The sequence below is a fragment of the Channa argus genome, chromosome 17 (assembly GCF_033026475.1).
Source record: "Channa argus isolate prfri chromosome 17, Channa argus male v1.0, whole genome shotgun sequence".
In the NCBI taxonomy this organism is placed as follows: domain Eukaryota; kingdom Metazoa; phylum Chordata; class Actinopteri; order Anabantiformes; family Channidae; genus Channa; species Channa argus.
In genome coordinates, this window is record NC_090213.1 from 16,184,329 (window position 1) to 16,211,196 (window position 26,868).

At 41.6% G+C, this 26,868-nt stretch overlaps 3 protein-coding genes and 1 non-coding gene across 6 annotated transcripts in view; 1 reads left to right on the forward strand and 3 right to left on the reverse strand.

Moving 5' to 3' along the window:
* Positions 1-3,147, reverse strand: part of ccdc85cb (coiled-coil domain containing 85C, b) — a 40,215-nt gene extending 37,068 nt beyond the window's left edge. For 2 of the 3 annotated variants that reach the window (XM_067482314.1, XM_067482312.1), the window contains exon 1: positions 1,665-3,147. In XM_067482314.1, the coding sequence (XP_067338415.1) occupies positions 1,665-2,382 (718 nt within the window). In that variant the 5' untranslated portion in view covers positions 2,383-3,147. The remainder of the gene's footprint in view (positions 1-1,664) is intronic. The other variant, XM_067482313.1, reaches the window with a different exon arrangement.
* Positions 3,148-3,735: 588 nt separating this feature from the next.
* LOC137102621 (cholesterol 24-hydroxylase-like) lies at positions 3,736-9,130 on the reverse strand. Its single transcript, XM_067482311.1, has 15 exons — positions 8,717-9,130; positions 8,506-8,583; positions 8,123-8,204; positions 7,869-7,942; positions 7,561-7,647; positions 7,313-7,451; positions 7,106-7,216; positions 6,860-7,022; positions 6,477-6,542; positions 5,401-5,473; positions 5,230-5,314; positions 4,874-4,984; positions 4,633-4,721; positions 4,439-4,505; positions 3,736-4,308 (listed from the first exon to the last, which is right to left on the reverse strand). The coding sequence occupies exons 1-15, from the start codon at positions 8,863-8,865 to the stop codon at positions 4,159-4,161; spliced, it is 1,524 nt and encodes a 507-aa protein (XP_067338412.1). The 5' UTR covers positions 8,866-9,130; the 3' UTR covers positions 3,736-4,158.
* Positions 9,131-9,433: 303 nt separating this feature from the next.
* On the forward strand, positions 9,434-9,506 carry trnat-ugu (transfer RNA threonine (anticodon UGU)). The gene has a single exon. It is a non-coding gene; the product is annotated as a tRNA-Thr (tRNA).
* Positions 9,507-15,644: 6,138 nt separating this feature from the next.
* Positions 15,645-26,840, reverse strand: ism2b (isthmin 2b). The gene is made up of 6 exons (XM_067482316.1): positions 25,875-26,840; positions 21,982-22,233; positions 20,500-20,833; positions 18,648-18,785; positions 18,440-18,508; positions 15,645-18,257 (listed from the first exon to the last, which is right to left on the reverse strand). The coding sequence occupies exons 1-6, from the start codon at positions 25,983-25,985 to the stop codon at positions 17,740-17,742; spliced, it is 1,422 nt and encodes a 473-aa protein (XP_067338417.1). The 5' UTR covers positions 25,986-26,840; the 3' UTR covers positions 15,645-17,739.
* Between the last annotated feature and the right edge of the window lie 28 nt (positions 26,841-26,868).

The following is a 26,868-nucleotide window of genomic DNA, read 5'->3' on the forward strand; positions in this document are numbered from 1 at the left end:
GAGCCACTGGCATTTGGACAGCCTTAAATAAAGCCGCTCTGCAGACCTCACACCACGGTCCCATCTGACCTCGCAACGTGGTCACTCCACTCCGATTTCAAGTAGCCAATTGAGTAAATCTGCGCTGGTGAAGAGCATTTCCTTAGTAGGCAGGCCTTTGGGTTTGCGTGTTCAAGTCAAGAAAGGCTTTAAGAAGTATTTATTGAAAGGAGTTATCAAACACTTGTTTGAACTGACTGTTTTTGGGCACAGACACAGAACTTGTGTAATAGTAGAATGAAATGAATGTACTATTGCTTTGCTCTAGTTGTATCAATTGACATCTTGTTGTTTGCAACTATGTAAAAGAGAGAAAGATTTCAATGCTCAGCACTGTTTAGGACAAGATAGCATCAATCTCAATACCAATGGACTGGATTTAACAATGAAATAATAACCCTTCTCTCAAGTGAAGCCAGCCGTTCCCATGCTGGCATGTCATCGCGTATATGTACATCATTGTCAGAGACGAAGCCACTGAGCCAGAGCCTCAGGGGGCACACAATGTCACACTTATCTAGCAAAACAGCGGCTTAGAGAGGTGCTAGGCCACTGCAGACACAATATTGGTGTTATGTAATGACAGCCAAACACCGCCCAAAAACGTGTGTCTTAGCATAAGTGTATTGTGTGTTTCTAGATTAAGGGCTCCCTCGGCTCTTCCTGATGCATACTGTCATCCCTTTTGTATCTGTTACCTCTACAATTTTCACAGCACACAATTCCAGGAAGATCCGAATTATAACATTCGACCTATCCGATCAGATTTGAAGCAGCTTGTTCTGAGCTCCCGCACGCTGCTTCTGCACTGTCGTTTTAAATCAGAGCAAAAATAATAATGATAAAGTTTCAGCTAGATAGGGGATTTATTTTCCCCATGAATCAGAGTTGGCTCCCCTCGCCAAACAGATCATAGTGAGTTATCAACCCATGTGCTAGCTCAGCAGGGCTTAGTGTCCTCCATTTCCATCATGGCATTTTCATCCCAGCTTGGAGCTTTCAACCATGTATTTAGGTCTTTAAACAGGGACATTGATTTTTGGTCTCATGCCACGCATTTCAAACAGGCCATGAGCACACACGAGTGCTCTTCCAGCACCAAGAGACAACAATTATCACCAAATTACCTATAATTAAAAAAAAAATACCCATTTGCTTTAGCCCTATCTAAACGCCAACTCATGTCCTCTTCCTTCAGGATTGAGAGCAGTGACCTAAATGAGTACAGACTGAAATGATGGGGTGTCAGGTGACTGAAAAGGGCACTTAGGGAGGTTGTGTGTATGTCATAATCACCCCAATCAAGACTGTGTTATTAAGTTAAGGACCCCCCCAAGTTAATCCCTTATAGCAATTATGATTAGCATATGTTATCAGTGTAATCACACAGGATAACTAGTCAACACTGTCTTATACAGTGTATAATGTATGAGGTGGTATGAGGTATGACATCAAGAATATAGTACATATTCATAGGAATTCAGATTAAGAGGGAAAAACATGCCCCCACCCCAGCCCTGGTCTAATTGGCTGAGCTGTGAAGTGTGCATCTTTTGGGGCCTGTTTGCATTCAGACTGTCCCAACCATGTGAGTGCTCCCATTAGGGGGTTATGTGTGTACTCACCGTTAAGTCCATTGGGGATGCTCCTGTGATGGTGTGGTGCTGACAGGTCATCCATGGACCTCCTCATGGTGGGGACCAGCTTGCTATTCTCTGAAGTGGGCTTGTGTGTGTGGTTGTGATTGTGGTGATCGGGGCTACCAGCACTACCTGTGCTGGACGTGCTGCTTCCATCCCCAACATCCCTAACCGTGCCGGTGCCCCCGTTCAGGTTGGTCAGACTGGACTGGCTGTCTATGGAGCTCCTGGACCCTGCTCCGTTCCTCTCCTCATCCAGCATGAGGATGATTTCCTTCAGCTCGGAGTTCTCCCTCAACACGCTCTCCTGGTTGGCCTCCAGTTCCTTAAGCTTTACCATGTAGGTGCCCACCTCCTTCCACACGGCACTGGCAGTGTAGCGGCCAAAGCGTTGCCACTCTCGGGACAGCTTCTTGCCCTTCTGTCGGTCGTCGTCCAGGAAGCAGCAGAGCTCCCGGAGCTCATGGTTGTCATCCTGCAGCTTCTGGTTGATCTCCTTCAGGCTCCGGATTTCGTGCAGGTGCACCTGCAGCCGCCGATTAATATCCTTCATCATGTTGCCATGCTCGATCATCAAGTTCATTTTCTCGCTGTCAACCTTCCTTAATCTCCGGACGAGCTCCTCTTTGCCGGAGCGCAGCAGTTCCTCGTCCGTCAGCTGGCTCAGGTCATCCTTTGGCCCCTCGGAAGGATTTTTAGCCATGATTGTTTTGGCCGCGAGTCTCAGGTCGTTTAGAAGGCGGCTCGAAATTAACTGTCCAAAGTCATTTAACCAAGCCTCAGTTGTGGAATTGTGTTCAAATATGAATACATTGTCCAAAAAAATACCACAGTATCGCTCTGTCTTCCTCTCAACAGGCCAGGAAGGAAAGAGAAAATAATAATAACGTGATGCTACGGCAAAATACCCTCACTAATCTTTACAATCAAAATTCTTTATGAGTCTGAGGAAACAAGTGCTGCTAACGTTACTCACATTCCGCGCGATCTTTAATCGATTACCAGTGATTTCCAATTACGTCCTGGTCCCAGGAGCCGAGTCCCATCGCAGTGTGCGCTGTCTCTGCTGGACATCGCTCCATTTTAATGAGAAGGTCCGCGAAACGCAATAATCTAATATTTTTATCTTTAACCGTTTTACACCCGAAACAAACAGCGAACGACCGGGTAAATGTGCTAGCTGTACGAGGCAACTTGTTTTTTTTTTACCAGCGCGTTTAACGCTCGGATAACGCTCTTAGCCGAGGTGGTGTGTTGGTGGACGGAGGTTTCAAGCCTTTCCCCACAGCCAGCTCGGAATTAGCAACGGACCCCCACCACCTCGCCCTCCTCCTCGTCCAAACATCGGGGTTTGAAAATCATTCAAGAGGATTTCGGCCAAGACGACCAATCAAGACGTGGGAGAGGAGCGAGGCAGCAGGTAGATGCAAAGCGCAGCAAAGCCTCACGAGGCAAAGGCTCTGCCCCCTTAAAGGAACAGTGAGCCTCCACAAAATCAGTTTTCATAAAGGCAATAATCACAGCCGGGCTCAGCGCATTAACATTTAGTGTAGTGTATGTGACTTTTAGTTGTACAATATATGAAAGTGTGGAAAGTGACTCTAACGATCCAATCAAATTGGTTTAGTGTTCACATCTTTGTTGTGGTTTGAGCCATTGACCTGTGGAGTGTTTACAACTATTATAAAAGTTTTCCATAGTTACGAAAACACTTAAACTTTACTTTTGCCTTACTTTTATTTTCTTTTTCACCTTCATTAACTTTTAAGTTTTAGAAAGTTCGTATAAACATTTTCGTTCATCATATCTGAAATCCAATATATTTGGATGAGCCAACTTTACTACTTAACCCGATTTTATTATAAAAACTATAATAAAGACCTGAAATTTAGCTTAGTGACAACTGAGAATTCTAGTTTAACAGGTGCTTTTGGGATTTCTACGCTAGATCACGGCGCCCTCCTGTGTGCACAAGCAGTAATGACAGTTTAGCGCACAACTGAAAAAGGAAATACTGTACAGTAAAATGATGAGTGATAAACAACAATTTCAACAATTTCTTTAAAGTTGTATTTTGTGGTTTGCTTTTATTTGACCAAAGATAGAATATGTGTTATTTTATTTGTGTTCAGTGACATAGTTGTTGAAGAGCAGTTACATAAAGCTTTCACGTTGAGTCATTCAGCATGAATAAAATGAATAAAGAGGCAATGATAGTGTAAATCCATAAACTGAACAATTTCTCTTGCTATTATTCTTGGGTATTAAAAATAAAAATCATATAATCAACATTTTACATGAATATACAGTGTATTTAATTAAAACCTGCTTTTAATGACACAAAGGATAAAACAATTAATCAAATATGTAATAAATCCACTTAGCGGCAAAAGAAGCTTTTGGTTAGTTTGTCTGAGTGACCTAGCAGCCCAGTTTAATCACACTATTAGAGTTTGTTGTTATAGTAGAGTACGGCATTCTAATTGTTATTATCCCTGTGCCTGAGAGAGCACAACACTCCACTCTTTGGCCTGAGTGTGCCAGTGTCCCGGATGTCAAGGCTCTGTCCTGGGACAAGGGTGAAGTCAAACCTCTGGAGCAACTTGGCCATCACCACTTTAGCCTCCATCTGAAAACACACCATCAATCATTGACATAGTATGTCACTATATGTTGTGGGTGGATGTTTTCATTATTTATGAGTGTTTTAATTGTCACCCACTTTTTCATTATTTATGAGTGTTTTAATTGTCACCCACCTGAGCAAAGTTCTGTCCTAGACATGAGCGTGGACCGAGGGCAAAGGGGTAGTAACAGTAGTAAGGCCTGGTGAAAGAGAGAGGACAACTTCAGTTGAATAGACTGCCTTCTTCAGGTGTCTGTGGCAAAGCTCAAAGGTGGCATGTTGAAAATAAAACAAGTTATTAGTTATAAACCTTTGTATGTTACTTACTTGGGAGCATCTGGGTGAAATCTGTCTGGATCAAATGTCAACGGGTCCTTGAAGAATCTCTCCAGTCTCCCACTTACGTAAGAATTGAACTGAGCAGTTCAAGCATTTGACAGCAAGTTAAATAAAAATTGTTTTTTGTGTGCGTGTTTAAATGTCATTGTTATTTTATATCTATATATCTATCTATTTCCACACACAGACATACACACAGTACAAACACATTCAAATGTGAATGACTCACAAAATAGTCGAGTCCTCCAGGTATGTGGACACCATCAATGACCCTGTCTTCAGGTACATGACGAATTGTACCTGGAGCTGTAGGGTAAAGCCTTAGAGTCTCCTTTAACACCTGGAAGGTGAGGTTATAGTGTGAACTTCACATCTTTGGTCAACTGCTTAAATAATGGGAGCATATTTTAAAGAATAGTTAGTTAATAATTCTGGTTCACTATGTTATCTGTGGATGACAACATTCCTTGTAAAAATCTGAAAAAGGTAACTGGTAGTGATGAATAAATGAACAGTATGTATATGTAGGTGAGCCATATTACTAAAAAGCTGATCCATGTTTTTAAATAACTTCATGACATGTACCTGGGAGAGATAGATCAGTTGCCCCAGGTCATCATAGCTTATTTCCTGTTTCATCCCAATGACATCATCCACTTCTTTCTTCACTCTGAGAAATAAAACATAATTTAGAAACCATCACCAGCAAATGGCTATTTTATGCAGCTGTCGTTTTACTTCATTATTAGTTCTTACTTCTCCAGTATGTCAGGATGACTTGCAAGTGCCATGACGCAAAAAGCCAGTTGATTAGCAGTTGTTTCTTGTCCTAAAATGTTACAAAGGGCGAAAATTAGAATATTAAAGTCTAATTTCATTCATTGTCCAAATTAATGATATTGTTTACAATCACTATATAGATCCTAAAACTAACATCGAATCTTCTCTACTCACATTTGATCTTGTCAGCCAGCAGCTTGGATTAGCTTGTTCATCTGTGGCATAGCCCTTCACTGTTGTTGAAAAGCGATTAAAAACACATCAGCCAGCCTGCTCGACTGGGTGACACGTTTCTTAATTTCCAAAACACATACTCGACATTGTCTTAATTAATGAGAATAACCACAACCCCTCCGCAGATCTTGCACAAATACAGTTGAGTACAAAGAAAGTACCTATTAGGAGCTTACAGTATGCTTGCTAAAAATATGACAACCATACATTTTGGAATAAAGAAGCATGTCACCCACTGGAGCAGTGTGTCTGGTTGATGTGTTTTTAATTGGTTTTGGCAAATAATGAAGGTTTATGGCACAGATGCCCTAAGATAATCTAGGCTGCTAGCTGACAAGAGATCCAACCTAAGTAGAGAGAGAATATTTTGCATTGGTTTTAGTGCCTGTATGGTGATTTTGGACAATTCCATCATTTACAACATGCCCAGAATTATCGTTTAAAATAAATACAATCTTTATCTCTAAGAAAAGAAATGAAGCCACCTAAAAACATAATAAAATTTAGGACCGAAACAGCGGTGCAAATGATAATAATTATACACAGACACTTTGGTCAACAAAATATGTATAATAAGGGCATTTATGACCATACACATTAAAAAGAAAACACATTTAAAGCACAATTATTGAGAAAAACTTAAGCTAAAAAATACAGCAGAACACCATTTAATTCACACAAAATCTGATGCACACATTTTATTGTGTAAAATGTCCTTTTAAACACTATAGGCAGTTCTATTTGCTTTTTGCAGAGGAAATCTGGTAACAAAGGTGTTTCACACCGAATACATGAAAGCACACATGAAAGAGTCTTACCAGCAATGAAGAACGTTACAAAATTGTCCAACATAAACTCTTCATCTTCCTTAGTCATGTTATCCTCTAGAATGAAAAAACATATTAATTTACACTTTAAATACATATCTGGCTGATCTTTTAATATTATTTTTAAACACGGGCATCAATTTAGGCTCAGTCCAATTTTGAAAGATGTACACAGGTATATCTCTTTGTCTGACTGTTTCTAAATGAAATATGGCTGCACCCATGTTTTTTACTTTTTTTAAAATTATTCTTAACACTCTGTACTTTCAAATATGATGTCTTCTCTGCGACAGAAACAGCAACTGCCACAACCTACAACACAAAACTATATGAACAGTCTTTTTATTCAATCGAATATAATCTGAGATCATAACCTTTGCCAGCAGATTTGATGATCTGTGTGAGGATGTCCTTCGGGACATCGTCGTCATTTTGCATGGCAGTTTTTCTTTCATGGATCCACTGAGCTCCAGTTGTGCGCAGCAGATGGCACGCTTCCCTCACTTCATTAATGAATGGTCTGTTCCTTGGATTATACTGCAAACATGGTTTTATTTTTATTTTTTTAAGTTTAAAAAGAATATACCATATAAACTCCAAACACACCTTTGCAGTCATACCTCAAAAAAGATATCTCTGACTTGGTAAATCATTCCTTTAAGACATGTCTCGATGGCTTTTGGGAAAAGTGTAGTATTCTGAAGCAAGTCTAACTCCACACCAAATGCGACCTGAGTGTTTCCAAGAAAACAAACACACATACACATATACACCACAATAGTTGCAACTTAATCAGAACTTTTAATGTTAGGGATATGACATGTTACCTTAGCAATAACATCAAGGGTAACACAGTTGAAGAGGTGAAGCATGGTGGCCTCTGTTTTGTCATCAGCCACATGTGACAGTTTACTCATCAGTTTCTCTGCCCGCTCATTGAAGGTGCCCATTAAACTTCTCAAGTACCTGGAAAATAAAATTTAGACAGTGGAATCACACATCCAGTGCACAACTGAAAACAACTTTATGCAAAAGAAACAGGCAAGTTGAATAACCTGGCAAGTGAACAACTCACACGCTGCTAAACGCAGGGTCCATGATCCGGCGCTGTTTGTACCACAGCTCGTGGTCCCGTGCTGTAATCAGGCCATTACCTAGGAACCTTGAACACATGGAAAACAACGTTTTCAAAATTTCAAATTAAGGTTTTACAATGTTCTACATAACAAAACATCACAAACATACCAGATTAGATTACTTACATTAACATTACAGTGTAAGATGCTTAATATCACAAAGTAATTGTTGCAGGCCATGACAACATGGCAAAAATTGATCTGCATAAAGTGCTATCAGAGCTATTCCAATGACCTGATAAATTACCTCTGACCAAACAGATTACAGAGTCTCTTGCAGGAAAATTCATCTTTGGTGTACTTTGATGACATCAGTATTTCCTGAAAACAGAACCATTACAAGAGGTTACCATGTAAATGTTGTCAAGATTTTAAATATTCTAATGGATTTAACAAAAAGGTCAGTAGCTGGCACCGTTTATTACCGAGTATTTTGACCCAGTTCATTGTGCAATGCTTACGGGACTGATTGTTATACGCGTTTGTAACGTATTGTGTTACCTTGGTTGTCTCTGGGCAGTTCACACAGAGTAACACGTAATGCAGCGTATTCACCCTAAAAACAGGCCCATATTTCTCAGCCCTGGAAATGACAGTTGAATTGGAAGTTTAACTTTGACATCTGTAGTTACACATCAATGAACGCGCCAATGATTGACAGTGTATGGCAATAATTCGTCATCACAGCACAGACAACAACAAACTGCATGAACAAACAGGAAAACTTAACGCCACCGAATCTAACAATAATAATTTTACTTTAAACTTACTAGTGCAGGAGCTGTCGCTTACATTCTGTGCTATGCTACAGTTTATTAGTGCGTGTATTGGCTGTACTTAACTCTTGTAGTCAATTGTTTATAATTGGTGTAAATGTTAATTACCACTCCAGAAGTTGTTGGTGTAGAACTTCATCGTTTTTCATGATCCGTTGAATCGTCAGTGCGTGTCCAAAGACAAAACTGAGGATCGAAAACAATTCAGTGTTTTAGCTAAAGTCAGTGCAAACGAAGGCATAAGACGACCAGCGTCAGGAAGTTAAGGCTAGCGTTAGCATTTTAGCTGGACAACGCACGCAAGGTGAAGTTAACTTACCTGCCTCTCGGTGGTCCGGGTATGTGGTCATATTTCATGTGAATGTATTTAATATACAAGCAGTAACCAAGGAATGCAATGAAAATCAGAAGGCACAATAACGCGAACGCTTGTGCAGCCCAGCTCAAGAGAACGTAGAAAACAGACATTTTGTTAGGTCAAGTTCCACCGACTAAACTAGTGCACTTGTGAGGGGGATGTGTAAGCCTCACCCTCTGGTACTACGCCCAACTAAATTTAGTTCCGCAATGCCAATGAGAGAACGTAGATAACAGCCAAAATTGCTGTTATCTACCGTTTTTAGGCATAACTGAGCCATAACAACTGCCTGAGAACGATAGATAACAGCCAAAATCTGCTGGCTGTTATCTTGGTAGGTCAAGTTCTACCGACCAAACTAGTGAACTCTGAGGGGGAGAAGTAAGCCTCACCTTTTGATACTATGCCCTATTAACTTTATTGCCAATGAGAGAACGCAGATAACGTTCTACATAGATAACAGCCAAATTTGGGTGTTATCTACGTTCCATAACAGCCATTTGGCTGGGACTTATCTACTGGCTGTTATCTACTGGCTGTTATCTACTGGCTGTTATCTTGGTAGGTCAAATTCCATCCACTAAACTAGTGCAATCTGAAGGGTAGGTTAGTGAGTCTCACCATCGCGAGGACATGTGTCATTTTAAATATTTATTGACGTGGTTAATGTGCAATACAGGCTCCATAGCTCAGTGGTTAGAGCACTGGTCTTGTAAACCAGGGGTCGCGAGTTCGATCCTCGCTGGGGCCTGATTGGGTTACATTTTCTCTTGTCGAGCTAAAAGTATTTCCAAAGTTGGCGAATAGGAATTTCTTTCGTAATTTTTTTTTTATTTAGCATTAATGTACGTGTCAGCGTTAGCTTACATTAAATAATTAAATAATTCACTGCAAACTACATTGGTTCTTTAAGTTAAATGACATGAAAATACAGTAGTGTAAAGGTATGAAGTGTATTGTCCAAACTTTACAGTATTAGATTGTATTGAACTTTATTTTCATTAACATGTACAAGTACACAGCAATGAAATGCAGTACTATCCATTACATTCTATGCATGTAATTTCTTATTTCAATGGTTGTAGGATAAATATTTTTAAGTGTTCGACATTCCTGGAAAACCCTGCTTTGTAGAAATATCATAAAACCAAGTGCAGTTATTTTTACCTAAAGAAAGTAATACAAACTGAAGCTATTGCCAGTGAGGAATCAGGAATGAGCAATCTGCCTTTAACTAAGCACAGACTCGTCGTTAGAAACACTTCTAACTCCAAACCTGATTGCTGAGATGACACGTCATAAAAAAGATGTATGGAATGCGGTTTAGTTAAGATTTTTAAAGTAAAATCTGCTCCTTCGATGTATCAAATATAGGCCACCATGTCAGCTCTGTGTTGAAAAGCAGCTAAAAAAAGAGACCAGTTTAGCAGGAACTTCCACTCTAGTCAGGTTTATGCCAGGACGCTATTATTTCTGCTTAATGAAGCTGATGTAGGCCGACTTGGGATGCACCCAGCGCATCTTGTAGATCTTATCGAATAATAAACAAAACACATTAGTGGGTTCACCATTTAAAAACTTTGAACATAATGGTACCCCTCCCCACCTCGGCAATTAGTTTGAGCAGAGGGAGACAGGGGAATTCCTCCATGACCTAAAATAGGATCCCGTACTGCCACCCAGAGCAGAGAACTACGTAGATAGATACACTTCACACATCAGTGCCTGCGTGCTTCACCACGGCTGGTGAAGCAGGAAACCCTCTCTTGGTTTATGCAATTACACTCATCTCCAGGAGCACTGAAATAACAGGGAGCTGTTTGAGTCAACGCTGAATCTGAAACAGGTTGGATGGAGAAATGCACAGAGTCGTGACGGGCTAAGTGATGCATGTGGACATTGTGAATCCAGGGAGCACTTATGTTTGCTTGTGTAAATATCCTGGCTGATCATTAGCCACATTTAGCAATGCTGTAACAGGCTAAATGGCTGCAAAAAAGTAAGCACACAAGTAACCAACTGATTAAAATTAGCTGTGTTGGTAAATTGGAAGCTTCCAATGCATCTCCTCATTGAGTCTCAAATGCAGCAGCCCATACTGTCTGAATTTCGGTCTGAATGTGAGTATTTGTTTATGGTCATGCAGTAAAAATCATAATGTCATTTTGTAGCTTCAACTCACCTATTTTAGACTTCCTACTCAGAGTACCATCTCAGCTTAGTAAGTGGTGTTTTACACACACTATACAAGTATTCTTACAGTCTTACATGGTAAGCTAGTAATAGCAATTTTCACTGTGTGTGGGATAAACTTGATAAACTTAAACTAACCTGAAACTTAAAGAAAATGTAAACCCATGCTCACTTGCTTCTGGGTTTTTCAGGACACTTAAAAGACACTGACGGTGAAGTTAAATTGTTTTCTTCATGAGATCTGGAAGAAGACCCAAACATTGTCTTGAATGGTCCAGACCAACCCAGGAACCATTAGGGCAAAGGTCTTTGATTAACTGGTTACTACTGGAACACCAGTCTCACTGTCTACATAGAGAGAAGCTCCTGCTCCATATCAACACCTTAAGGCTTGACTGGGGTTTGTAACTGTTCACATAGACAAAGAAAAACATTGTGTGGAATAAAGTTGTATGGTCAGATGACCAGAGGTGTGTTTAAGGGAGTAAAGAAACATTGAACCTTAGGAGTAACCTCAGGTGGTAGCGTCGTGCTCTGAGACTGTTTTACTGTCAGGGGACCCGGTGCACATCAAAGCTACTTGTAGGATCAATAAAGCAAAGTTTGTGGAATGGCCTTACCAAAGTCCTGACCTTATCCCTATTAAAACTACAGACCATGATTAAAAGTCATGTCGGTGCACTGAACTCCACCAAGACTGCCAAGAAAATCTGACAAATATCCAACCAGAGTTCTTCCACGCTAACTAAAATGCTACTAAAACCATCCGCAAAGCAGAACACTTGCTAAGGGACATTTGATCAAAGCTTATGTGTGGGCTGTATGTGTATGTTTGTGCGTTTTCAAAAGCTAAAGATTTATTTCGCACAATCATTCTGCCTAAATCCCCCCAAAAATGATATTTAAATATATTTAAAATATGCTGTAGGAAAATGTGCTATTTCTATTTTGTAACATATTATTTAAAAACTTGATTCACTTATTAATTGATTATAAAGGCTAATAGTTGGTTGCAAGTGGTTCCAGAGGAGAAGGATAGGATGGCATATTTGTGAGCTTACCCTCAAATGGAACAAATGATGAACAATATGAGGAAACCTGGCAACCTGCTCTTGAAAATTTCCCCCTGAATATGAAGTTGATTACATTTGCAAACCAAGTTTTCCAGTTTCAGTGTTTCAGCCGGTTCAGGCAGCGTAGTTCACATTAAGGCCTGTGTAGTAATTCGTGGTGAACAGCAGGAGGAGCTCTGTCATCTCTGCTTTGTCTGAGAACTACAACACACACTAGGAAAATAAAACAGACTATGACGCTGCTAATGTCACAACGTCTGTGAATTGCAGGCTTCCACAGTTTTTACCTTTTGTCCTTACTGCAAGACAGGATCTCAGATTTTTGTCAAAAACATCCTAGAAAATGTATCTAAACAACAATCCCATTTTCTTCCAACTCGATTTCTACAACACTTCTACTGTTAAGGCCACTTCATACCTGTACATGTTGTTTGCATTACCCTTCATGCGTGTCTGCATTCTTATCTTAAAAAGAACAAGCAATGATATATTTGGTCCAGGGTCTTGGCTCTGTGTAAACGCTGGAGGCTAGGGGCTGTTTGATGTTGTTATGGCTGGCTGGCTGCCGCTTCAGTACTACTGGATCTGCAGGCCATCTCATGTTCAGAGGTATTGTGTTGGCTCCTCTTTTGATTACATTATCAAATGATGGGGGGGGAGGAGAAAATTAAGACTCCCAGTGGACATGAGCAAACAAACAAAGGTTTCTAGAATCTGGTTCATCCAAAGAATGTCAGTTATTCAGACTTTGCTGAGGATATTGATGTCCAGTGTTTGGACTGTCTTGCTGAATATTGTTCTTGCTTAATAAAACAATTTGCTTGTACTCAACTTTGAAGACTGAGGAGCATCGAGGTTATAAAACAGGAAAGTCCTTGTTGACAAGTGACATCTTAAAAATAATACTGAAGTTTTTTAAATGTTACAGTCCCTGCAAATAAATGCGACAAAGTGCATTTTTGTACATTTTCAGGAATGTTTTCAGGAACATTGCTCCATAGATTTCCTCTTGTGTCCCCAGCAGGTAACCCATCACCTGTTTTAAGAAAATCTCTTTATATTTACAAGGTGCATTGACTCTGAGGATTTGATGATGTTTCACCCTTTCCCCCCAAAAATTAACCACTTATTTCAGCTGATGCACATGTTTTTTAGTCTTAATAATGCTCCATAACCAAACAAGGCCTTCTTTTGTGTCAAGCGGCTCAAGTAATGGGATAAGAGAAACGCCAGACAATCCATGTGATCCTAACATCCATTGGTCTTCTTATAAGTCACATAAGTATAGCAGTTAAATCATGTGACAAGAATGTGTTTGTTAGAGTCAATGCAGTGTGTGTTTCCAGGATGGCTGCTTTACATGACTTCTCTGAACTCTTGTGTGACTGTTTGTTTGTGTGGGGTTACCCTCTTCACAAGTGGTCCACAGGCTGGTGAGTGGGGTTTTATTCGAGTGGGGGGGGGAGGCTGCAACGGGAGCAGAAAGGGACTTGAAGGGGCTGTGTTGTTTGCAGGTCGTCCAGCCACAGTACACCCAGAGGAAATCTCATGTTCCTGCCAGTCTACAAAAGTAAACAGATCTGTAACCACCAAGCACTGGCACCAGGCCTGGGCCACCAATGAAACACATCGCACACACACACACAGAAGTCGCTGACTGAAATGTAAGTGCGCATTTAAAAGCTTAGATGGCAATCCATTCTTTTACCCGTGTTTTAAGTGGAATCACTCATGCTAAATTGGAACACAAAAACTCTAGTCAAGTTGACCTTCTGTATAACCACTTTGTACTCCCCCAGTGACACGATGCGCCTGCACTCCATAAGCTGTAAAGTGTGTTCACCCAGCTTTTTGAAATGCATCCGCCCGGGACTTCTTGCTTCATTCAATATTTCAGATAACATCTTTTAGCTACAAAGATTTAACCCCCACCCCCCCACCCCCCTCTCTTTTATGTTCCCCTTCCGTCTCTCCTCTGTTCTGCCTCTCTCCGCTTTCTCCTCTGTCCACACATCTGCGGTTATTTATCTGTTATTCTGTGGCAGCAATGTGGTCAACATGTGTTTGGCTTCCCTCCATACAATACTCATCTGTAGTCAGCATAGGAATCACTAGAGAACCATAGTAGACCTACCAAGTTTTTTATCACGCTGAACACGGTGGATGGAACTACAAGTGCGTCTGTAACATTAGTACATACTCAGCTCATTGTGTCCCACTTTTGACCTGCTCCATTGTAAACTTTTTTTCTCTGTTGAGGGTCAATGCAGGATGGACATTATGAGCTGCAGGAATTTAAGGATCTGGGGAATTTGGACTGAACCTATAGATTTTCATTACCCCGACCTTTGAACTTATAATCTGAGATATTTAATCCTTTGGAAAGAGTATAGCTTCAGACGACACAATTTCGAAACCACAGTGAAGATTACTGGCAGTGATGGTAGCTGTTAGCTAAGGCATTGTGGTTTGCCTGTTTAAAAACTGCACTTTAAAAAAATCAGCTTGACTATTTCTGAAGCCTGAATTTAAAGGAATTGCCATCTCTATTGCTCTTGATTGGATGTAAGCCTTTGTAAACCACAACTGAAAATCCTATTCATTAAAATAGAAATAAAATTCAAAAAACAAAACGTGCCACTCTTGTGATTCACCAAGAGAATGCCCACGACACATTATTTGTGAATCCTGAGCCACACATGGCCAAAAAAAGGCTGCGGCTGATTGTTTAGAGGCCGGACAGAAAATGTTAGTATGACTTTTGACTTGTAGATGTGAAGTCTACTTAAAAAGAAAACCAGTGTTACACTGGGAACACACAGACTATAAAACAGTAAACTGAGGTAACGTTTGATGTCACCTCGACCGCACACGCTGCTGACGTGCAAGCGAAGGAACACATCAGTGATACCTAATTGAACCCTGTCATTGCTGGGACCAGAATGTGTTGAATTTGGAGAAGGCAATATAGATAAATAGTTAGAGTCACATGCCCATTACTTCTCATCAAGGCAGACACGAACACACAAAACCACAAATGGTATTTATGGATTATTAAACAGTTTTAACATTATAGCTTCCATCAGCACAGAACTCAAGACTTAAATGGGCATTTGAATCTAGAGTAATATGAGGGTTTGTCTGTCCATATAAAGGAACAGTTTAACATTTTATAAAATGCATTTATTGGCTTCTTTGCTGCAGCTTTTATCAGCCATGTAACATCTAGACAGCATGCAAACTGATGCCTGACTCAGTCCAAAAGTAGGAGTATTGCTGGTCCCAAAATGTCTCTTTCTGTTAATGTCCTCCTATAAGGCCAGTTTTAGACATTGGGGACATATGGAAGATTACTGGTTGGTTACCACAGTAGGCTCCCTACTTCCCATTGGCTGTTTGAACATTTTGCCTGTTGCTGCACAGAAGGAAGTGACATGTTTGCATTTAATGCTTGCTGTACTATACCCCTCTTGTTACAGAGGAAAGGGGGCGGTGAAGGGGGACATCAGTCAGTAAAGAGCATAACTACGGAGTTGTTTTAGGAAATTTAGCTACAGAACTATGCTATGCTTGGCTCAGTATGGAGTGTGGGAAAAGCAGCTACACATTAACAAATCCGGTGATGAATGCAAGGTCTTTATATTTATTTCTTTAGCATAGTTGCAACAACATATTCATAGAGCACTGCAGTACAATGTGGAATAAGACAGACACTGGATGTTGCTTGTATGAAGTGATTTGAGGCAAATGGTTTCCCTTTTGACAACGGGTGCCTTCATTTTTCAGTCCAAATATAGTGCACCATGTTGAGCATAGAATCATTTCAAAGCTTCAGCAAACTTAAAAAAAAAAAAGAATAGACAAATAAATACTGTACAACACCATATACGTAATACTAGTTTCAGAAAACACAAAAGATCATGCTTTTCTCAACAGAACATTTGATATATGTCAAACAATGCAGCATCTCTGCTGAGTTTCTCTTCATAATAACACTATCATCAACAAATGGTGAGCATGACTACATTTTGATATATCTTTTATATATATTTTTATGTACACACACATATATATACATATATGTGTGTGTGTGTATATATATATTAAATAAAGTGCCTTTCTTTAAAATTGGTGATTCCAACATGTTAATGCAGGTCTGCATATACATTGGAAGCAGAATTCCTGAAAAAAAAAGGTTTGGAGCAAAAAAACCTAGAATTCGACTGGATAGAAAGGGCATCTCCTCGAGGTTTTTTCTTTAGCATCGTGGACTTTCAACATTGTTACAATGCTACAACTATTCTGATTTTGGTCATAAGCCTGCACACATCAGCCTGCACTATATGTGATGATAAAAGACAAATATTTCCTCACAGCCACTATGTTCTGTCAATTAGGAAAGAGGCACTAACTCTGGGACCTCTGAGGAATGTTTATTTAAGTAGCAATGCCCTCGCTATTCAACCAAGTTCTGCACACAGACCCAAAGACCTGATATTATTCAGGTATAAGGGTCCCAACTGCTTTTTGGAACTGCACAGAAACATTATGTGTTCATCAGTTCCAATCTGACTTACACACAAATACCTTTTTTTACTAGTCTCCATCCCACTACACTTTGCATAAGGTCCAATAGTGCTCCACTGTCGAGGTAAATGAATAAATTTGTTTATCATGGTCATTTAGTCCCCCTGAGAACATTGCAGACACACGTCTATGAGCACAATCTACTCACTGTAGAACTTTTCCTACATTTGCACCGTAGAGACTTCGGAGGCTGGATTTACACAGGCACCAACAGTCTGATTTTTAACTCTTTGGCACCCAGATCATACAGCATAGTTCCCTGGCTGTAAATATGTGAGGAAATGAACTTAATCTGTGTGACAAAACATTTGAAATCAAATGTGCTGTTCCTGTAGCATTACTGGCTAAAAGCTGTTCTCATAATTCTTCCTAGCATGCTTCATATTGACAGCTGAATGTATAAAATTATTTTAGCTTACCTCTCTGGTTTAGACCCCAGATTCTTCTTTATGTCCCTAAAGACCAAAATGTTCATTACTGTGAATGCATGTGGCATGTTTTGGGGTCCAATGGTGTTCGGTTGTTTAGTGCCTTATAACATCTTTGTAAAACCTGAACTGTAGCAGCATAATTGGGATATTCGTCTGTTTGATTCTGTCCATGTAGGTGGTTTGTTCATCAATATATCCACAGCCCGTATTCACACATTTCCTATGTAAAACATACAAGAATGATCAGGATTTGTGACCATATTTTGCTATTATCAATCGTAAGAGCTCCAGGACACCATCAATAAAGCCAGTAGCTTAGAAACCATGCACACATGCACTCAGAGAGAGTGGACTGAATATATAAAGAGATCATGTTAGATGTTAGACAGGTCGGGAAGCGGTCGGAGAACACCAGAGGTTTTTTTTCCTTTTATGTAAGTTAGTTCAGTTAACTTAAACCTGATATCAGGACACTGTGCCAAATCCTAACTTGAGACCGTCACACTTTACCCACCATTCCTAAACTCCACAAATCTCCCAATCACAAATGTGCATTTCGGCTGAGTGGTTAGTCATGTTTAATGACTGGTGCATGCTTTAGATCTGATATTACATGAGTTGTATGTTAGGCAGTCTCCTCTCAAATTAGGATTGGGCCCTCTGACTCTCTGAGTGAAGTGGTGGTTGTGGCCATGGTACCTCAGTACTCCCTGGCCTCTTCCAGTTCATTCATGAACACATCTTCGTGGGGGTTTTCTGGGCAGCTCAGCCCATTGTTGGGTGGTCGCACTGCATGGAAGCGACTCCAGTCTCCCTTGCACAAAATCCAAGGCAGCACATCCACTTTGAAGTGCAGCTCGGGTGAGAACTCAGTGCTGATGAGGTTAGGCGTGCCTGCGCCTTTCCCCCGCGTGATCAGCCGCCCACGATCGTCATAACAACAGTGCTGCGCTGCAAGCGTAGAAGAATCACCAGAAAGTGCTGAGCGTATACAGCTACGCGCTGAAGGTTTGTAGATATCTAGTCGCTCCTTGGGACCGCTGGCATCACGCCAGCGGAACTGCCGGCCGTGTCTGTCATCATAGACGCTGACCACAGTGTATGCAACTTCAGAAGGGTAGGAGCACGGACAGCTGGGCAACTCAGACAGCACCTGGTGGAGGTACCTCTGGAGGAACTCACTCTTACAGTTTAGCCACTTTTCACAGCTGTCCACATCTGGAAGGAGAGAGAGAGCACAGCAATAACACATAATGTCGGGTGCTGATGGCATGAACGGCTGTCTGGCATCAATGCATTTCTGTTTCCTCTACAAATGTAGAAGAGGCTACATATGATATGATATGATATATGATATATGACACAATCCTTTAAAGTGTCAAGGAGCAATATACACTCACCTGTCCCAAATGGCTCTGTGCCATTTTCCATCTGGAAAGGGAAAGGCTCTGCCACAGTGTTGAGCTCACCTACAAAGACAATAGAGTGGAACGTGCGCTGTAGATGTAAAACCAGCCTCGGCAGCAGAATCCACAAAACACAACATGTCTCTATACTTTGGCCTTGGGTGCTGTTTTTCTTTTTGCTAGGATAAAAGCTGAATCTCACCAGGACAAGGCTCCAGGTCACACTTAGAGGCTTCTGTCAGAGTGCAGGAGTAGCCACAGGACTTGGTTCTTTTCCTCTCACCGTGTCCACATGTCACTGAACAGGGAGACCAGGGAGACCACTCATCTGTCTCTTTCTCTGTAGGAAAGAAAACAAAGATAGTCAGTGGCACACTTTTGTGATCCATAACATGTTGTAAGACAATTCATCAGATTCTGTTTATATTCCTTCACACATGGCAAAAACTTTCAGAGAGACCATGAGAGGAATACATAATGTTACAGGAGCCCTGCATCATGTTTTCTACTGGATGTGCTGCCCCGAACTAATGGGAAACAGCTTAAAAGGTTTGATTAGGATCATAAACGCAACATAAAAGCCCGGCAAATCAAACGCATTGAAGTGCACTCAACATGTTCTTCAAATATCTAATCTAGAGTAAGTTTTCAAAGTTTCTTCCACATAAATGGACAACTTTTCTCCTCGTCTAACCTTTCCCATGCAAACCCGTACTCTTTTTAAGACGGCTTCAGTAAAATTAGAGAGAGAGAAGCTATGCTGTGGCTGTCCGCCTCCGCACCACGTTTCCTTGTGGCGTTAATAACACTGAAAACAAGTCATTCTTGATTAAAGGCGAGGTGGGTGCAGAAATACCAGCTTGGGTGTAGCGAGCACCCAATTTTACTTTGTGGGCACTGCCAACTTGCCATGTGGCCATATGGGAATGAGGTCTCAGGAGAGTCTTAATTACAGAAGAAGCTAAAAGGCAGACATCCCTGATTTATGTTGACTGAGTCTTTAGATGTGACCACTTAATAGGCATTGTTGCCCCTTGCTGGATTGTCTACATGCACACCACTTAAATACATAGAGTCTATATATTGGCAGGCAGATACAGGAAAACTTTTCAAGGTTTTTAGAAACCTGCTAACACAATATAAAGATTACACTACTGTTAGTCTTAGAAACAAACTGGCTGAATCATCCACAGATTTGTATCGTGTGGGTAATATCTTTACAGAGCATTAAGACTCAGCCTATTGCTTTTCGGACTGTTTCCATTGTGCTTCCATCTTTCCCGTTCATTTTGTTGCTTGCACCTACCTCTTTCTGTCTCATTAATAACTATTTTTACCACTGAATAAGTGGTCTGTGCAAGCGGAGAGGCAACATTTTTTTCCCACCAGAGTTAGGCAAAATTAAGAGCTGTAAAATTTATGCTGAGCCCTGAAAGCCCCCCGAAATTCTTGAACTGACTCAAAAGGCTGAGGGCAGTAAAGGCCGCCAGGGTCTGGGGCGGGGGGGGGGTGCCCGTGGGGTCTCGGGACAGGATGAAAGGGTGGGCCGAATAGTCCCTGTCATTCTTTGTTCCCAATCTGCCCTCTAATTGTCCACAAGCAGAAGGGCTGTTTTGTCCCAGGGAACAGTGCCGGACTCACGCTGCCATTAGCGAGCGCATCGGACCCATCTTCAAAAGGCAGGCCTCTGCAACCAGCACGGCCAGTGTCGACTTCAAAGCGCCCATGACCCACGATGTCCTGATGGTCGAGTGCTCATGCTACCTCACACGCTGGCATCATTTAGTTTTCTCTGACTGTGAAGGCACTTATTATGCAGGCTTCCTAAACCACTCTGTTGTGCTGTCTCTCTCTATTGTCCTCTCTCACTTTCACTCTCCGTTTCTCCTTTCAGACATTACACTTTTTTGATAAAATATGCTAAATTATTGGGATTTTATTTCCACACTTGCATTAAGTCAGCAGATTTAAAAATGATCTATTTTGATGAAATCATCTCTATATCATCTTTGTTTATTTTGGCGTCCAGAGCAGACACTCATAGTAGAACTAACCAGAGTAGCCCTGTATTGGATCCCAGCCTTCATTCCACTGAGTATCCCAATCTCCACCCACTCCGCTGGGTAAGGGCTCCTCGCTGCCGTAATCCAGGGAGTAATCTTCCTCCTCCTCCTCCTCGCCTGTTTCCTCTATGCCTGACCGACTGTTGTTGTCCTCACTGGAATCGGCGTCAGTGTAACTCCAGAAAAGAGGCCAGAAAAGCTTCTTGCCTCCAAGCCAGTCTACTGTGGAAGAGGGGGAGGAGGAGGAAGACGACAACCAGTCTTTTTCCTTGGCCAAGTCCATCTCTACCTCCATCTGAGGATCATCCACCACCTCGATGGTAACCTACATAGAAAGAAAGAGTTAATGAGTCTGAAGTGAATGTGAACTAACAAGCACCCGAATCCTCCAAACTGTGAACTGAACTGTGACATGTTGCTGCCTTAACTCTTAACTCTTTGCTTTGACACGTCGACGACAAAATCAAGCACCACTGACGCTTTCGTGCGGCTTTAGCGCTCGACCTGCAGGCTCTTCTCAAGAAATCAACTATCCCAAATGTGCAGAGGAGTATTTTAGTGAGCAAACACGCTCCTCGGATCTAAGTCAGCCAGCCAGACATGAGCATGAACATTCAGCCAACCAAACGATCCTCTCACGGAGAGAATGTGAGCACTTATTCTGGATAACTACCTCTCATTACCTCAATATGACTCATCTTAGATGCTACAGTACTTCCAAGGCCCCACTTCAGCTGATGCGAAGACCAGGCGACAGGACTACTACAAGGGAAATCTATCTCTGTTTAACTTTTGTAAAATTAATTTCACAGTAAGGAAAGAAGTATGATGATTAGAAATGCATTTTATTTGTTTTAGTCTCGAAGTAGAGTGTTTCGACTTAAGAATGGCACATCTGGTCTATACGCTACATGAAAACTCATCAGAAACTTCATCCGTCTCTGTACTTGATGTAGACAAGGGTCGGCATCATTATGTCCCTCTAACCACATCCTGATTACACTGACCAGAGTTGGAGTGGATAACTGCCCTGAGATAAGTTAAACAGAACAACTTTTTGGGAGATTTTCGGTCAGTTAGAAGGAAATGATGAGAACTTAATGGACATTTATGATTACAGATTCCTCTTGCTTTTATTACCTTTTAATTAAATAGTAGCAAAAAAGAAGTAGCTCATTCCGAGAGATTTGTTTTCTGTCGCACATAAAGGAAGTACCTCATTTTACACAATAAAGGACCAAACTACGGGTTCTCCTTGTATGAAGGGTTTTAATTTAACTCACAATTTACTGCCTAGTAGTTACCGTCTGGTTAGTGAACACTAAATAATGTTAAGGGGTTGGTTTTGCTGTCTCATAGAGAATGAAATATACAGGATTTTTTTACTGACCTAAAAATGAAGAACAAAGCCGTTTAACGAAGTTACATACTGAGTGTCCCACAAATGCAACATGTGATCTTTCCCCCTCTCACCTGTATGTTCGGATTCTGTGCATTGATGTCAGCATTTGCCAGGTCTGGGAAGTTCTTGAGATCCAGGACAAAAGGTTGGGTCTCCTCCTCGGGCGCTGGCTGTGGAAGAACGCCGATGGAGCGGTGCTGGGTGTGTGAGCGCCTCCTTTGGTGGCCGTGTGATTCAGGCAGCAGGCTTTGCACCTGGTTCTGCTGCTCCAAAGGGTCAGGGATGTATTGAACCCCACCACTGTGAATCGAGTGGCCATTAGCCTGAGCAAAAGTACAAAATCAGACAATAAGAGCCTGGGAGACTTATCATTTATAGTGGCTCACTCGTGATGAGTATAAAAACAATTAGTGCTCTGAATGAAACCTTGACGCCATCTACCACTTTACAGCTTGGCCTGCAATTTCAAAAAGCCCCAAAGGCGTCCAAAGATCCATCCAAGAGACCAACCAGCTTTCGTTCATTTTATTCTCTTTTTTTTTTTCGTGGCATCCAGGCACTAGACAAAGAGAGGCCTGTGCCAGAGAGATCCTCTTTTAGCTTTAATGAGCGGGCCTGGGAGGCGTGGGACCCCTGGTGCGACTGTGTCTGAACCTGCCATGCCGTCGCCAACATTAAATTCGACCTTCCAGGTTTTACTGTTACTAAGCAGGAAGACCAGCAGGAGGAAACCTTGATCTCTAGGATTCGTGGTGCTTAATGTTGACATTATAACAGTTGGGAAAAAATAGATATATGTACTGCATCTGAAAATCTGAGTATTTGGTTGGTCTCATTCTCCGGTATGCAGATCTGTTTCATGTTTAACAGGACATGCATCTATTTCGTGTCTGACACTGGTCAAAAGTAAAATCCAAACCCTCTCGCGAACTCTTATCTGCCATTTGGTCACGTTTATATCATATGCTAAACTGGCCAAAATTTGATTAATACAACGTCCAATGTAATTGGACTGGAGACCGGAGCTCAGCCGCTTTGTGGTTTGCTCTGAACAAACCAGTGGCAGTTGGAGGGCAAATGTGGGGAAGAAATGTCTGAATTAATGACCAGTAGGCTGATGATTTACAGTTCTGGCCTCGAAAAAAGGGCGTATTTTTTCACTGACTGCCTGTGATTGTCCCATAAAGTCGTGGTCAGTCAACTCCAAGCATGTGAACACATAATGCCTGTTTGGAGGAAAACCCTGTCAAGGATGATAAATGATGGATGAAGAAAAGCTGGCCCCCTCCCCAGATTTCTGTAGACAACCTTTAACAAATATTTAGCCTTTCTCTCTGTAACATTATCAATCCTTTGAAATACTGTAAATATTACACATACTACAAAAGGACTATTTGCCACTTCATCATTAAAACAGCCTAATTATACCGAGGCTGCTGAAAACACTCAAGCTTGGAGGAATGTTTAACACGCACATTCTTTAAATTGTGCTGCAATATAAATGAGAATTCATTGCGAATTTATTAAAACAATTTATGTCATTATAGTGTTCATATCAAAATCATTTTTAATGTATAATATTTTGTTTTCTTTTATTGATCAGTGGCCAACTTAAAAAGTCATCTCTGTCTGTATTCTATAGTTTTTTAATCGGTTTCTTTTGGTGCAAATCTACCAAAGCCAGTTTTTCACTGCCTTAGCCTCAAACTAATGTATTGTGTTTGAAGTCTCCAGCAGAACATTTTATGATGAAATGAAATTATTGCAGCAATAAAGACCTCATGCTTCTTGCACCTGATGCCTTCTGTCTGTATTGGATTTTAATGCACAGATCCTGCAGCATCCATTTTGCCTTTTTAGTGCCCTGTTAGTCTCATAAGTGCATCAGCCTTTTGACTAACAGCGAACACACACCTAACATTCACACATTCTGATTGCCCTAACACCTACTGACTCATGGAGACGGACACACAAAACGACTAAGTCCAAAGTCACGAGTCAGGCCACATACTTTCACACCCTCCTCATCTCGCCTTGTTACACATCTGGATCCTGTATTTGTTCGCCCTGTATATCACTCTCCTCCTCCTTTCTTCCTCCCCCTCGTTCTCTCTGATCCTGCTCTCCTCCTCTCAGTAGTCTTCTGATCAAAGGCCGATAGATGGCATGCAGGGAGTTTAGCAGGGAGACTACATGGATGCAGTGGGGGGGGGGGAGACACTACTCTCTTCTCAAACACTGACTGACAAATCCGCACTGCGTCCTGCTTTCAAGTGGATCCATGTCGGGCTACTGCCATTCCTACTGCTGAGGGTGACATACATTCTCAGTAGGTGGAGAGACTGGATGGGGGCCGCAGTGGTGAGCTGAGGGGAAGGGATGGGATCCAGTGGGCCTGCCTGGAAAGGTCAGGCGGTGTGGCAGTCCTGATTTATGTGCCTACAGATATCAAAGGCCTCTGCACTTGGCTGTTTCCAAACCATTACAGAAGAACAATAAACTATGGACGCTCTTTGATCACCATCTTTTGCAAATGGAAATGCTGGAATCGGGTTGAGGTTGTGGAGTTTAGGATGGGAGGTGAGGGGGTTGGGGGGACGAAACAGACTTGGCCAACAGGACAAACAGGTCCCAATATTTGAAAAAGAGACTGTTTCAACACAAACCCCTACTCCTCTTGTTCTCCCTTGATGAGAGATGGGGGTAAAACTAAAAACAGGAAATTCCACATTAACACAAAAAAGAGCCAATGTAAACAATCAGATGAATGACACTTGACCCCCAGCTGCAGTGTGAGCTGCAATGAGCTTGCTTTATTCTGGTTACATAAGCATCTTGTTACCGAACACCCGCTTTACTAAGCCTCCCCACCTTCAGCTCTCTTCCTCTACTAATCTCCCCTTTCCATGCACCACTTACAGACATGCATCCAGGTGGTCACGGGCAAAGGCACAGAGCAAACTGCAGCCTTATGGTGGATGAAATTAACAAACACACAAGCCACAGTCAGATTGTTTTTGACCTTCTCCTCGCTAATCACTTCCTTCTCCTCTTTCCTCCCTCCTTTTCCTCTGTCTCTTTTTGCTCGACATCAATCAGACAGATGATGAGAGAGACAGAGAGAGAGAGAGAGAGACAGAGAAAGAGAGAGAGAGAGAGACCCAATAGGGCATCTATGGGAGGCCACACAAGAAGGAGTGAGTTCAAAGGCAAAAACTGAACCCTGACACAAACACACACAAACAGACTTTGATATCCAAATATGTCAGTGTGTAACACAAACATTGTGTATGTGTGTGTGTGTGTGTGTGTGTGTGTAGAGAGAGGTTGGATTTATTATAGCAGGGCGTACATCCAGTGATGGCAAACCTTACTATACATGGGGAAAGAGGAACAAAAGCGGGCATCGTGTACTAATAAAGAAACTCAAATCAGATGTTCAGATTTTGGAATCCTCCAATTTACACTGAATTATCTGATAACTGGTAACATAATTGTTGAAAATAAACTGACTGAGGGGATTTGAAGTAGATTGTGTTCTAAATTACTTCTAGCCCAGCTTATTATATTAATATTCCTTCTTTCCTATTTCAGCGTGTGTTGTCTGCAGTCTTAAGAATTATGCCAGTGTTTTTTGGATAGATGATGAATAAAAGCTACAGCAAAACCTTCTTTGACCTGACAGCAGCCTACAGGCGGTTGTGTCATGTTTGGACAAACTGTCAAAGTTAAATGAATAGGTTTCAAATTGTACTGTATTATTTAGAGTAGACAGCGCACTGACAAAGACTCAACGAGCCTTTAGCCGTTTGCTACAACTGCGTTTTGTCAGAGGCAGGTGGGATTTTTAGGAGGCCGCTGCTTTTTGAAACTTGCTTCTTAACTTCCCAAGTCACTAAAAAGCTAAGACGATAAAATGTCCGAAAAAAATAATAATAATAAAAAATAAAAATAAAAAACTTACCTTGTGAGCAACATTCTTGTGTCTTGCAGGAAACCCCGTCCCCACACTAACGAGAAGCACTGAGCAAAGCACGAGCAGCATCTGAAATCTCCCCGCGACCTCTTCACGCATCTTCTCTACTTCAAAGCCTCCTGATGAAAGTATCTAATATTTCTTTGGACGTTTTTCTCAAATGATTCTCTCTCAATTTACTTGTTGCTTCAGAAGAAGGGGCTGCGTCCTGCTCGTCCTCGGTTTGTCAACAACTTTGATGCGGGACAAATGACGTTTTAAGCCCCGTCAGTCTCGACTTGTCGCACTTTATGAAGATGCGCACCAGCGTAGAAATGTATCCAGCGCGCTATCCATATCTGGCACCAGCGCCTTGCGCAGCAACTGTCAGTCCGGTCGGCGGTTCGAGCCCAGCGCTTCTCTTCCCCATAAAACCCGCAGTTGGAAGAGCTTTAAGTATCAGAAACAACGCAAATCCCCCACGCAGAATTTCTCCGTCCGCACCGGCGCTCCCTTATTCAGCTACTTTAAACTGAGTCACTCCATCGTGGGTGGGTGGGTTTTCTTCCAGTACATTGACATCTGGAGCTCATAGTATGCACGGCGTTTTGTTTGCTATCTGTGTGACGGGATAATCCATTATCCAGCTGAAGTTCATCCACCGGTTCGAGAGGATGTGTGCGCCGCCCAGCCAACCGGTTTCGGTAAACTTGTCTTTTACGCACGCACTCAGACTTGGTGCTGAAGCAGTTTTGGGTGGGATGCTCATTGCTCACAGCTGTGTGGAGGGGTTGCTTTGGGCCACGGAGGTTCTTTTGATAAGAAACAAAGTTTGGTTTACACCCAGATTACAATAGGCTAAAAGCACACAACTTTGGTGGACGTTTATGTAGTTTCTTCAATCACGATATTTTCTGAAAACAAGGTATTATCCCATCCCAGACGCCAAAGAATGACTGGGCAATGCACAACTCGGGATCATGACTGAACGTCAGTTACTTAT